Raw genomic sequence first — 14,511 nt, forward strand, 5'->3', positions numbered from 1 at the left:
TGTTGTATCCACCTGGCGCCTGGATTGTGTAGTTGACCGTTGTGGGTGAACATGCACATCAAAACCAGCTCCCAGCTAAAAGGAAAACCATCTTGTTCTTAAGTAAATACAGGTTCTATAACCAGCTACAAGTGCAGGTTTTTCTGAAAAAATAAAACTTTTAGAGTGAACAAGCTATTCTGATTTATTGTTGTTCTATTGCTTTGTGGTGTGTTCCTATGCTGCTATTTGTTCCTTTAAGTGTCAAATTTCTGGATTTCAATCATGTCAAGGTTTGCTATTGGCAAAAAAGGAAACCTTTACCTATAAAGTTCTTATCAACCCAAAAGGTTCCTGGCTGAGTACTACTGTTGGGGGGTCCAATGGTTGCATTGGTGTGATCTTAGTATCAGTTTAATGAATAGTAAAGAATGCAGCTATATTTTTCTAACCAAAAGACATTTTAGAAATATTTTCTCTCACTGACTTTTCTGGGAGGTTACGGGGGAATCCTTTCCAAAGTGGTCATAGAAAATATTTAGTAATTAAAATTGGACAGTTTATCAGTATGTCAACTGAGTGAGCTTAAGTGCATTGTAACTTTATAAAGAACCATGTACATGAAAGCAGAGAAATTTAAAACTTTGTGCAACAAAACATACTCTATTTAGATAAACAGATACATTTTTGAGTGTACTTTTTGATTAGTGCCATAGACAAATTTGATTAATCTTTGCCAGTAATTTTAACCTTACTAAAAAGGCACCATACAAAAGTGTTGAATGAAGAGTACATGCTTGTTCAAAATATGTTCATACTTATTCTCACAAAAGATAAACAATTGTGCCTTGCTAAAAAAAACTGTTGTGACTTATTCAGACTGATCTAGTAAAATAATGTAATTGTACAAACGTGAACCTTTTTCTATTGTTCAAAAATCATTCTGTGTAACTATGTATCTTTTCTAAAACTGATTATCATAACCTATGTATACAATGCTTTACATAGTCTGCTTGAATAACCAAATTAATATAACCAGCATGTTAAATTTAAAAACACAAATTAATTTTGACACTTAAGCCCTCAGCCACATGAAGAATCTATATATAGCATATCGGTGCATGCTCTTAATGCTTTTTTTTGACGACCAAAATTTCTTTCAGAATTTATATCTAGTTATCTGTCTTCTAGTATTTGTTTTTATATTCCTAATTTTTTAATTTATACTTATTGTAGAAGGGTATTCCTAATTCTGCCCCTTATGTAAAAATAAAGTGTAAGGTATTTTAATTATAATTATAGTGACTTAAAATAATTAACTTTTTGTACTTAATTTTTTTCATTTTTCTGCTTTGTATCATGTGAAATCAGATTCGTCTATTAAGTTACCATTACATTCAGTTACTAAAATAATTGTGGAAAAATCTTAATGAGTTTTAAAATGGTGTGTGTGTATATGTGATACACAGCAGTTTTTTCTTTGTTGGTCTTAACAGTACTAATAGATCATTTAAGATAAAAATTGTAATTGTCAGGATCTCTGCAAACTAGTGCTCTATGTTAAAGTTTAGGTTCTGTAAAGTTTAATTTGACAGGTCTTTTTATTCAGCAAAGGTACTGTATGTTCCTGTTTTATATTTCCAAAAGAGAAGTACTTATACTTTTCATTGTATTGTGAAAGCACACCATCGGAAAACGTAGTCTTTTTGAATATTGAGTTTTGTCTTTACAAATACAAACTTGCTCCTGCAACCAAAACCATTACATATTTCTGTTGTTGTATTGATCAGAAAATGTTTGACAGTGTCTCTAATACAATTTATATTAAATATTTAGCAGAATAGAGATCGAGCATTGGCAATTTAGAATTTTATTCTTCCACCTTTAAAACTCAGATTGAGACATGTTCCTGGTATAATTTTGCTCCTTTTACTATAATTGTATATTTAAATATTGTATTTCTGCCAGAACCAAAGTAATGGAGACTCAGTTTTTATCTTTCCATCGTACTTAAGTTCTGGGAGCATAAATAATTTAAGTCTTGATGCATTAAAATAAATTATACAGAAGCTAGTCTAAAATTAAGTCTTACCAATTAAATGCTCTGATTTACTCTTAATATCCAGTTATCATTGCTAACAATGATTATATTTTAACAATTTGCATTTTATTAGTACCCAACATGTAGTGACACCAGTGTGCTGAACAGTCCTGTTGCAATGGAAACAGATGGGCCTTTAATTGAAGATTTACAGATGCTGAAAAAGACAGTGAAAGAGGAGGCGTGTCAGGTAAAACTATATGAAAAAATTAAACTTGTTCTCTTAATTTACAAAACTGTAAATAGTAACCATTCATACTAAAGATAGCAGTTACCTTCTCTAAAAACAGCAGTACCCATTAACCCTAGAAATCATCTTGAGTAGTATTTTCATAATTTAACTATGGTATCCTGCAATAATCAATGTTGTCAAAGACGTTACTTTAAAACAAAAAACTGGTAGCCAGAAATAAACATTCTAGCTGTAATGCCCGCTTTCTACTGTATGTTTTGTGATTTCTTCTACAAAAACATTTTTATTTCTGTTCATGTCATAGTGTGGACAATGAGTATAAAGATGGCTAGGGTGTGTCAAGTTCTTTTCTCTATACCTTAGTTTTTTTGCATGAAGGAGAGGTTGTAAGAAATATAGTCAGACTTAGTCATTACCAAAGTACCTTTCATCCAAAGTATTATCCTTCTTCTATAAAGTACACTCCCTTAAATTTGTTCATATCTTTTGCTTCTGTTGCCACCTCTTATGTTGGCAGTCTGGCTATCCACTTGTGTCCCATTTCACATTTTTGCAGAAAATTGTTTCAGGGTAACTGGCAGTTTCTCGATTCCTCAGTCTGCCTATAAATGTAGATATGGGATAGAAATTGCTCTAGTTGTGATATCCTACCTGGATCAATCGGTCTTCAGCTGTCATTAAGACTGCGCCGATCACAACACGTCCGCCGTTCTTCGCGCACTCTTGCCTTTCTTCTCCATGTTGGTCCAAAATGTTTAACAATGTCATCTTCCCATCTTCTTGGAGGCTGACCGGGTGGTCTTTTCTGTTCTCACGGGTACCACTCAGCAATGATTGCAGTCCACCTATTGTCCGTGAGCTGTGCTGTGTGGCCCGCCCATCACATCTTGTTATGTCTGCTTTCCACGACAATGTCTTTCACACCACTGCGATCTCTGATCATTTCATTTGGGATGTGATCCAAAAGGGAAATACCCGACATAGCTCGTTGCATTGCCCTTTCAGCTACCGACAGCCACTGTTCTCTCTTTCAGTGTCCACATTTCACTGCCATACAGCATGGCTGGCAGCACTGTTGAATTGAAGATATTTGTACCTGTGGTCTTGTCAGTTTTTCCTTTGAGGACGTCCTTGATGGAATTAAACACATACCATCCTGCCCGAATCCTTTGTGAGAGTTCTCCGTTCAGGTCTTGGCGCATATTAACTTCTTGGCCCAAATATATGTACTGTTCTGCTTCTTCGATTTCTTCTCCTGTTACCGTTATTTGGGCTTTTTGTAAGACATCTGATCGCATGTATTTTGTTTTGCAGCGGTTCATTTTCAGGCTGACCTGACTGCTTTTCTTGTTGAGTCTTCGTAGCATGCTCTGCAGTTGGGTGCTTTCGGCAATTAGTACAATGTCGTCCACGAATCTGAGATGGGATAATCGTTCTCCGTTTATTTTGATACCACTCCTCCAATTGATCTTGTTCATAACCATTTTGACAGGCGGTTAATAGTTTTGGTGAAATTGTATTTCCTTGCTTTACGCCTTTCTTGATTGGGATGAGGAGGGAAGTTTCGAGGAGAGTAATATCTGTTGTACATCCAGTATTCGCTTCCTTAAACAAACTGATGTACTGCATGTTAATGCCCTGCTCTGCGAGTGCCTTTAATATTGCATTAAACTTGACGCTATCGAAGGCCTTTTCATAGTCGACGAAAGCAATGCACAGTGGGAGTTTGTATTCTTTTGCTTTTTCTAGGATCTGGCTAAAGGTAAATATATGGTTGATCGTGCTGAAATTTCTTCGAAACCCTGTCTGCTCTCTCGGCTGTTGTTCATCCAGACTTTGCGAGAGTCAGTTCGTTATCACCTTTGTAAAGAGCTTGTAGATGTGAGAGAGCAGGCGTATAGGACAGTAATTCTTAAGCTTTTCCTTCTTCAAGATATCAACTAAATCTTAAAGCCAGGGCCTTCCAAAGTTTTTCACCTCCTGCAGAAATTATTTCTGACATTATTCCATCTTTGCCTGGAGCTTTTCCCTTCTTCATATGGTGTAGCGCGCTTCGGACTTGGCTGACTATTATTAGGGGGACACATTCTTCTGACTCTTGGAGTGTTGGGAGAGGGATGTTGATTCTTGATTTGAACAGTTCTATATAGAATTCCTTGCAGACCTCCTCCATCCCTGTTCTGTCTATTACTGTCTCTCCATCCTTGTTCTTCAACGCTGTTACGCTCAATCTATATTGCGTCAATTCCCGCTTGCATGTCCTGAGGCTCTTGCGTGATTCAGCTGTTTTGAGGAGCTTTTCTTTCTGGAAGTTCTCAAAGTCATCCTTCAGTTTTCGCCATATAAGCTTGCACAGAATGGAGTACTCAAGGTTGTTATCAGAGCTCCTTTTCATGTTTCTCTGCTTCTCCAACAAACTTTTTGTTTCATTCGAGATCCTTCCCTTCGCCTTCTTCAGCTTTTCAATTTCAGGTGCTTTTATGCAACGTCTCAGCTTGTCAGCAAAGATACTGTAGTCCTCATCACACTTTTCCGTCTGGGTCCAGTCAAACCCAGAAATTGCTTTCTTCAGCTTTGCTTCATCGAATGTCTTTGGCCGCTGTTTCCTGTTTCCCACCTGTAACACCTTCTTTTCCACCAATTCATCGAAAATCGACTTTACTCTAAGCAGGCAGTGGTCACTGCCGGTGTTGAAAGGCTGCACCACCGAGACGTGTTGAACGATGCACCTTTTATTGACTAAAATATAGTCCTATTTCATTCTTGCTCTTTGTGTTTGGCGTGATCAACGTCCACCTTCTTGCGGTCTTCTTTTTGTACCAGGTGTTTGCCATGTACAGTTCTTTCGTTTCTGCCATCGCTACTAGCCTTTCTCCTCTTTTATTCCTTTCGCCGCTGCCGTATCTCCCTATGAACTTTTTGCCAGCTTTCCCTCACCCGACCTTGGCATTGAAATCTCCCATCGTGACAGTGTAAGTGGACTTTTGCGAGAGGTTCTTTTGAGCTCTCGGGAGAATCTTCCACTTCTTCATCCACACTTCCACTTGTGGGAGCATAGGCCTGGATGACCTTGAGGGTAGCTTTTGACTTCATTTGAAGATGCAGCACACCAGTATGTGATGATATTAGCTGGCATGTTATGACTTTCAAAGACCACTCTTTATTGACGATAAATCCGACTCCTCCAACATTTCTAGCACCATCTCCCTTTCCGAGCCTCACAGCACTTCCATCCTTCCAGTTGACTTCCATCTCCTTCTTTCGTCGGGTTTCGCAGACACCGAGGATTATTGCATCTTACCCTTTTTTTTTCTCCTCCATCAGATAGTTTAACATTTCCTCCCTGGACCTACAATTGTAAGTACACACAGCAAGGGTTGTCCTTTTCCATGTTGGCCTAACACCTGACATTTTTAGCAACCTCTCATCGCTCAATTTCCGCTCCGCCACTGTAGAATGGTTCGATGACACGCAGGGAACTAAGACCCATTTGCTCATGTTGTTTTAGCTGTTAACTTCAAGCCATCCCACTGGCGGGCAGGCATGCGTACCTCCTCAAGCTTAGCTAGCTTTCAACCTCCAAGGAAAAATGGCAAGTGCTCTTTCCTCTGAGAGAGCAATCCCCCTCCCTGGATTGGATAGTCCAACACCTTTGTAGCATGGTTAGACCTACCGGGGCATAGGCCCCGCTACCATAGCTGTCAGACGGCCAGGGTCACCGCTGCGTCACGAGGCACTGAGGTAGGATTTTGCAGTGGGATATCCTACCAGTATATGAAAATATCTTGTCTGTGCTGATTCTTTTACATCTGTCAGTTGGCTGTGAGATTTTGTTGAACCATTTGCAGATACTGGTGAGAGTGGATGCTTTTGTGGGGTCACCTCTTGTATATAGTGCATATTTGAGCCTGCTAGAAAACTTAGTGAGAAGACATGAGCCTCAGTGCGTTCAGTTTCATAGGACTTCCACCAGGCAAACTAATTCAAATTGGCTTCAAGGAACTAGGTTTGCTGTTCTGTAAATCTTATTACCCCCTTCATAGGCATGCGTAAGGCATTACACACAGCAGAAAAGTTGTTTTTCCATTGTATAGGAAGGCATGTCAAAGACAGGGTTAGGCAGGTGGATGTCTCATTCCCCTCTGCACTGTGGAACAGGGTTCCATGATTATTTTCATTCTGGTAGCACCTAGAGCTCCAATTCTGCCTGGGGTTTCTATTGTGCTAGGCTCTCAACAAACAGCGGAAGTCAAACTTTATTTTTTTATATCTTCGTAACAGAGTAAACAAAACTCTTAAGTGTGGAATGGAATTCAGGATGTGGAGGGAGTCAATAAAACTGTGAAGCAATGCTGAGGATCATAACCTGGGAAGTAGGGTGGGCAACAGAGCTGGAGAGGGGTGGGTAATGGTAGCTGCTTTTATGCTTCTCCCCTGCCCCCTTTTAAGTACAGGCTGTGGGGGGTTGCAGACAAAGTTGCCAGGCAAGTGAAGATGGTCAGTTTGCTACAGAAGACACTTCTCGATCTGACAAAGCTCCTATGGCTTACCAGAGGGGAGGCTTGATCTGATTAATCTTACCACGTCTGCCAACTTGAACTATTGCTATTGACCTTTAACATGTCTGAGAATAGTTGCAGTGTGGCATGGAGGCAGTTAAGTTGACAGGTTGCCAAGCTTTTTTGAGAACCAGCAAAGCAGTCAGATCGATAGGACCAGTGAGCCGTGGAGAGAAGATGAAGGCTGGGGAGTGAGTCTGGGTGTAAAACAGAACTGCACAAAGCTCCAGTGACTTGTTCACTGTAACTTTTTCCATGTTGGACAAGTCAAATAACTTCTGGCATTTTTCTCCACAAATTACCCTCTTTGCCATTTCAGTAGGCCAAAGCACTGTGAAAAATATGCTTGTGACTTTTGGAACTGTTATAGGAGGCTGAAAAAGTGGAAATTTCTATGGAAATTGGAAAGAGGAATAATTTTAAAATAATTCTACCAAGAAAGCATTGAAGAGTGTTAAAAGTGCCTAGAGAAATAAAGTTGGTTGTCCTTTGAACCATTTGAGAGTGATTTCTCAGATTGTTCATGTTTAAGGAATTCAAACCCTGCTGAACACTCATCACAACCGGAACAGCTGGGCTGTTAAAAGTGACTTGATAACATATTGTTCCTTGAACAAATGGGAAGAAAAGTCTAACATGTTTGTTTGGTATTTGCTGGTTTTACAGGATAGGTATCAGAAATCCTTTGTATTAATTTCTCTATTTGAACTGGATTCCAACAATTCAAGACAAACCAAGACCAGAAAGGCTTGCAGGTTCAAAATTTTTGCATCATGAAAAGCAACTGAGAAAAGAAATTAAATACAGTAATTATTTTGACTCAGGAGGTCTGTTGCACATTATGCAGAGATACTCAACTGACTATTACAATACATAGAAACTACATTAAATAAAGTCAAAATTAATGTTCAGTTGAGTTCTTTTGTGTATTTAGATTTGCATACAGTCAAGACTATCAAAGAAAGGTATTCATTAGTTAGTGTCGGAACAGCTTTCTTAAAGAGGGCTTACAGAATTTTTTTTTTAATTAGTAAAATATCAAAGTTTATCACTGGGAGACACTAACTAGACAAGGAAGCTATAGAAGTGAAAATGTGAAAAGTAATCACTGATGTGGAATGATTCACTCAATTATTTAATTTTCATTCCTTATGTGTAAAGGCCAGTAAAGCAAAAAAAGATTAAAACTGTTAACGTGAAGCATTTTCTTTTCTAGCTCTGAACTCTGGTGGTGTAGAATGCATTTTTAGTTATTTATTCAAAGCCTAGGACAACTTTCATTTGGGTGTTTTGTTTTTGTTTTTTCCTGTTATGCTCAGAGAAAAAAACAGACCTCCCCACTTTCAGAACTAAATGCAAACTCATAGTTTTCAATTTACACTTACACTCCCTCTCTCTAAAATATACCCCCTCGTTCTAACACACAAAAAATCCTGTAAACTCATCTAGCTATTTCTCCTACAGGATAGGAAGGAAGGAAAATTTGTTTATCTGTTTAAATATTTGAGACAAACTCCTACTATGGTGATGGGGGCTATATATGTACTCCAAAGATCTCATGATGGAAGGCAACCTCGTTGGGAATTATTTTCTGACTGACAGAGTAGCAGCATCATTCTTCACATTTGGAAGTTCAAGACAGTCTGTGATAGTAGAGTATTTGATCTATTGAAATAGAGAGAGATGTGTGTGTGGCAATTGAGAGATCTGTTCAGTGACTTTCTTATGGGATGTGAAGGTGACAAAAGTCTTAAGACATCTAAACAGGCTTCTAGAGAGTGCTGGGGAGCAGTCTGTGGTTATGGTACATATTAGTACCAGTAACCTAGGGAGGTCTTGGAAGCTAAATTTAGATTGCTAAGAAGAAAGCTTTAGGTCCAGAGCTTCTGTGATAGCTTTCTCTGAAATGCTTCCATTTCCATGTCTGAAGCCAGGGGAACTTCAATGTCTCAATATATGAATTACTCCTGGGGGGCATTCTGCGGGACTGCGTGCCCGAAGGCAACAGCTACCCCACCCCCCCACCCTGATTTCCTGCTTTTCCCTGCAGAAAAAGGCAGGGAAGCCCCGCATTTGGGGGGGGGGGGTGTTGAGACCATGTACAGTTTTGGGGTGGAGGCGAAGCATGGAGGGGCACATGGAGTTACGTGCCACTGTCCGTGTTCCCCCCCCCCGCCCCCGTCAGTTCTGCAAATGCAGATCTACCCAGCTCAGAGGCTGCCTCGGGCTCCACTGACTCAGTTGTGCTCTCCTTTTGTGTGCTGGGAGTCTTCCTATTTTCTGTGGAACAGTGAGTGCCCGCCATGGGGGCTCGGTAAGGGAGGTGGGGGGAAGAGGCAGTGGGGAAGGAAGGGGGTGGAAATGGGCAGGGGACAGGGAATGTGGGAGTGATGGGAGGGGAATGGAGAAGAAAAGGGGATAGGGGAATCACTGTGGAAAGCGGGAGCCTGGCATGTGGCATCTCCTCGGCAGCAGCTGGGGCTCCCCTGTTAAGCAGGCCCATCATGACAAGCCCTATTCCCCACCCCACTGAGCCCCAACTAGCTGCACCTGGACCCCCACTCCATCAAGGCCCGCCCCATCTCCCCACACCCAGACCCCCCCGCTGAGCTCAACCACCATTACCTGGATCCCCTGCAGAGTCCCATTGCCCCTGCACCCGGAACCCCTCAACGAGCCCCTGTGCATTCAGATCTTCCACTGAGCTGCCTGCACCCTGATTGTCCCACACAGAAACCTCTCACCCCACACCTGGATCCCCCCATACTTGGATCCTGCTGGGCTGAGCCTGCCCAGCCACAGCTGGTGCACCTGGTACAGAGGAGCAGGGCCCTGGGCTGTTTCTGGGGCAGGCCCAGCCCTTGCACTGTGTCAGGTGCAGCCTCACTGCCGAGTCCCTGTACTGGGGGAGGTGGGAGCTTCAGGGTGATCTCCCACCTCAGTGCAGTCAGTAGCTTGTGGTCCTCACTGCCATGCTGGAGCCACATTTATTTACTGACCAATAAAATTTGGAGAATTTTAAAATATTGTGCGCAAAATTTTTTGGCACAGAAGTCCCTCTGGACTAATGGATAAAACAAGGATTTAAAGAGGAGATTTTCAGGCACTGGGGCACATTGAATGCCTATTAAAAAAGGCCAGGGGAGTGGAGGGAGATGGGCTCCAACTTAACTAAAGTAGAACCAGATCTCTGGCACACAAAATGAATAAAGTTTGGGAGAACTGTTTAAACTAAGAGCTGAGGGAAAGCTGACAGGTGCCACAGAGCACTGCAGTCTAACAGACATCCGTTAGGAATATCAGTAATACAAATGTATCTCTGTATCTACCAAAGGTTAGGGCAGAGAGAACAATCAACCTAGAGCAGGGACAGGTTGAGATCACAGAGATAAATTCTGTTAGATCAACAAGGGGTCAAACTAAGGATTTTAATAAAAAATAGGCATATGATCAATAATTACTATAAATGCCTATATACAACTGCAAGAAGCTTAAAAGCAAAATACATGAAATAGAATGCCTGGCAGTAGAAAAGGGCCTTAACATAAAATGCCTACTGGAAACATGGTGGAATAACAGAAAATTAATAGGAAACTGTCATACCTGATTAACCTGATTTATATTTCTTACATAGTTTATAAAGGGGTGGGGAAGTAGTATTATAGCCAAAAGACCCACAGAATTTGGGGATAGATTTGGTTTTGAGGGAACTGCATTGTAGTATCTGTATGGATACAAATCCCAAATCTTAAGAGTACAAATATTTTAGTAGGGTTATATTGCCAGCCTCCAGATCAGAAAAAGCAATATAGGATGTAGAATGTGATGAGACCAGAAGCAACAAGGTCTAATAAAGGGTAATAATTGGGGGACTTCAAATACTCGTATATAAACTGGTGGGTCCCTTTGGGCTAGTAACTGTACAAATACATGGTATGAGATGGTCCTTGTCTTGAAGAGATTAGAGTCTAAATAAACTTTAAACAAACAGCAAGTTCTAGAGCTCAGAAGAGGAGAAACGGTACTCAACTTAGACCTAAGTAATTCATAAGAGTTGGTTCAAAAGTAAGTATATGCATAAAACATTAAGTTGTAGTGTTCAAAATATCTCATTGTTTTATTATTTGTATTAATGTAGTGCCTAGTAGCCCTAATCTTAGACCAAGAGCCCACTGTGTTAAACACTGTACAAAAACAATCAAAGGACAGTCCCTGTTCCCAAAGAGCAATATAATTTAAGTGTAGCATCCTTGGGAAAGGAAAAATAGTGGGAGAAGAACTGTAATCCCATAGATGTAATACCTATACCACCAATGTCACATGGTGACATTTAACTTTAGAAAAATGGTTAAAAAATAAAAGTAGTCAAAAGGTCCCTAACCTCAAAAAAAAACCAAAAAAAAAAAAACCCACAGTAACAGGCTCAGGGTGCATGCATACTCTTAAACAGAATGAGGAGCAGGATGGCAAGAAGTAAACCAGCATGGCTAAGGTTCATGAGATTATTTGAGCTAAATAGGTGACCTTCAAAAAGCAGAAATCAACCCCTAATGAAGCCAATAGAAAGGAATATGAACTATGGCAGGAAATATGTGAGAAGGAAATTAGGATAGTATTATATCAGAAGCAGAAAGCCTGCAAGAGAATCAATGGGTCTGCTGGCTGATCAGCAGGTAAAGGAAGCAATTAAGCATAAAGATGTTTCAGAGAAACTAAATTTCTTTGCATCAGACTTCACCACAGTGGATGTTTTTCAGTAATAAAGGTGAGATACAATGAAAGACTGAGATGTCAAAAGAAGAGGTACTGAAACAAATTTATAAATTATAAAGCAAGTCACTAGGACAAGATGGTATAGGTCTAGGAGTTCAGAAGAAACTTTAAGAATGAAGTACTGCTTACGGTATTATATAGTCTCATTAAAACCAGATACCATGCCAGAGGATTAGGGGGCAGCAAATATGCTTGTTTAAAAAAGGTGATGAGTCACTCAGGGAATTTATAGTCCAGTAAGCCTTTCTTCCATATCTGATAAATTGGTTGAAATAATTAAAAACCAAATTACAAAACATCTAAATGATCATAATTAGATCTATTATAATTTAATTTTATTTACTATTTGTATTTTTGTAGCGCCTAGGAAGCCTAGTCATGAACCAGGACCCCATTGTGCTAAGTGCTGTACAAACACAGAAAAAAACCATAATCCCTGTCCCAAAGAGTTTACAATCTTAAATATAAAACAAGAGACAGCAGATAGATGTGGACAGGGGAGTACAAGGAGACCCTATTGCTCAGTGTGACAAGCTGCAGTATCAGCAAACCAGCAACTTAACTGTTAAGATTTTCATGAGTATCATGGCAAAGGAGACTTGTAAGGAGAGATTTCAAAGGGAAAACAATAAAATGGCTTTGCAGATGTTCACATGGAGCTCTTCACAAGCATGAGGGTCAACATGGGAGAAAGCATGAAGGTGCTTATTTAAAAATGTAATAAGTGGGCAATGAAGGCTGGCATCATGGACCAATTGGAGATAGGTGTTGACCTGTCAATAGTGAATCCATGATGGTAGTTAGGATTGGGATAAGCTGTGAAAAGCCTTGAAAGTGAAAACAAATTGCTTATGTTTGATGTGATAGAGAGTGGGGGAGCTAGTGTAGAGATGCAAAGAGAGGAAAGTTTTATATTTGCAGCAGCATTCTGAATGGATATAAGTAGGGCAAGGTTGCATTTGTCAAGACCAGAGAAAAGGATGTTGCTGTAATTGAGACATGAAATGATGAGAGTCTGGAAGACAGTTTTAGCTGTGTGGATGGATAGGAAAGGCCGTGTCTTAGACATGTTCTGCAGAAAGAATCTGCAAGATTTAGATGTAGCTTGGATGTGAAAACCTAAAGAGAGGTCCAAGTCAAAGGTGATGCCTAGATTATGGGCTTGAATGACAGGCAGAATGATAGCGATGTCCACAGTGGTAGAGAAAAGAGCTAGGAGTGTGGGTCTGTGGGGGAAAGAGGTAAAGGAGACGAGCAAGGGAGGGAATAAGTGAATGCAAAGAAAATCAGGACATATGGGTTTATTAAGTCAAATGGAAGAGTAGAGAGGGAAGAGCAGATGAGAAAATCTGTGTCTGTGAGAAAGGAGAGAGTTGTAAGAGGGAAAGGGGGAAGAGCAAGCAAGATGAGGGAGGGGGAAAGGTCACTTATTTTGTCAATTTTCTCTTGGAAGAAATTGGTGAGATCCTATGAGGAGACAGCGGTGGGGGAGGAGGAATGGGAATGTTTGAGGAGTGAGTCAACGGTGGCAAAAAAGTGGCTGGGATTACAGACATGGGTTTCAGTTAATTTAGAGAAGTAGGTTTTTAGCTAGGAAAGTGGTAGAACTGAATGAAAAGAAAAACTTACAGTGGAGGAAGGCAGCCTGGTAACAGGGTTTCCACCAGAAAGACTCCACAGCATGGTAGCAGGAGAGGAGGAAGTGGATGTTGGGTTGGAGAGTTGGGTTCTGCAAATGAAATCATGGTCTACTAATCTATTAGAATACTTTGAACAAGCCAGTACAGTAGTCGATGAACAAGACCTAGTTAACGTAATTTATTTTGGTTTTCAAAAAGCCTTTAACAAAGTACCTAGCAAGAAACTATTGAGAAAACTAAGTAGTTTGGGAGGCAAAGTACTGCCATGGATCAGAAACTCTGAGACGAAAAAACTACAGAGTAGGAATAAATGGTCAATTTTCATCAAGACAAAAGGTGCCTGAGGCTCTGGGCTAGGTCTGGTGGTGATCATTAGATTTGTTAATTTGGGGGAAAAGGGTGAGCAGTGACTGTGAGGTGGCAAAATTTGCAGATAGCAGTTGTTTGAGTTAAGTAAGACTGGGAGAAGCTTCAGCACAGACTAACTTAGGTGAATGGGCAACACAGTGGCAGGTGTAATTCAGTGTTGACAAATGTAAAGTGCACATAGGAAGGAATAATTTTAACTATTCTCATACCTTACTGGATTCTGGTTAGCTGTAACAACTTGAGAAGAATACAGCATTTTTGAGGACAGCTGAATGAAGACCTCTGTTCAATATGCTACAGTGATCAAAAAAGCAAACAAAATATTAAGGTGCATAAGGAATGGAATAGAGAATATTTTATAATGCTGTTCTATAAATCAAAGATATTCCCTTTTCTGAAATACTGTATTCAGCTCTGTCACCCATTCTTTAAAAGGACATGTCAGAATTAGCAAAGGTTCAGAAATGTGCGATGAAAATGATTAGAGGTGTGGAAAAACTCCCCTGAAGAAAGATTGGGACTGTTTACCTTAGGGAGAAGACATAAGGATATACAAAATAACAAATGGTATGGAGAAGGTAGATCAGCAACTGCATCATATAGAAGCAAAGACAATAATTTGGGGGAATAAGATTTTACTAATAAAGCTAAAAATGTTTTGGATGGACTTGTTATAAAGCAATATTTGATCTTCTCTTTTTGCTTAACAAAATAGTCTTGACTGAAAACAACGTGTGGATAGTTGGGGTAGGAAGGAAATATGGCAAACATTTGCAACGCAAATTTTAACCCTCTTCCTAAAGTACATGTACATAGGAACATGAGCAAAGATTCTTGAATATTAGTTTGTGTTTGGCAAATAACTTTTTTGGCCAACTGTTTTGCATTTTGATTTCA

General features: G+C 40.0%; 1 protein-coding gene and 1 long non-coding RNA gene across 5 annotated transcripts in view; one reads left to right on the top strand and one right to left on the bottom strand.

Moving 5' to 3' along the window:
* PPP2R5C (protein phosphatase 2 regulatory subunit B'gamma) overlaps positions 1-14,511 on the top strand; it is a 192,001-nt gene that overhangs the window by 172,667 nt on the left and 4,823 nt on the right. For all 4 annotated transcript variants that reach the window (XM_073349665.2, XM_073349666.2, XM_073349667.2 and 1 more), the window contains one exon: positions 2,154-2,270. In XM_073349665.2, the coding sequence (XP_073205766.1) occupies positions 2,154-2,270 (117 nt within the window). The remainder of the gene's footprint in view (positions 1-2,153; positions 2,271-14,511) is intronic.
* The window catches only part of LOC140913375 (uncharacterized), a 57,061-nt gene that overhangs the window by 23,825 nt on the left and 18,725 nt on the right, over positions 1-14,511 (bottom strand). The window lies entirely within an intron of this gene.

This window comes from Lepidochelys kempii, chromosome 6, assembly GCF_965140285.1.
Source record: "Lepidochelys kempii isolate rLepKem1 chromosome 6, rLepKem1.hap1, whole genome shotgun sequence".
NCBI classification, from domain to species: domain Eukaryota; kingdom Metazoa; phylum Chordata; order Testudines; family Cheloniidae; genus Lepidochelys; species Lepidochelys kempii.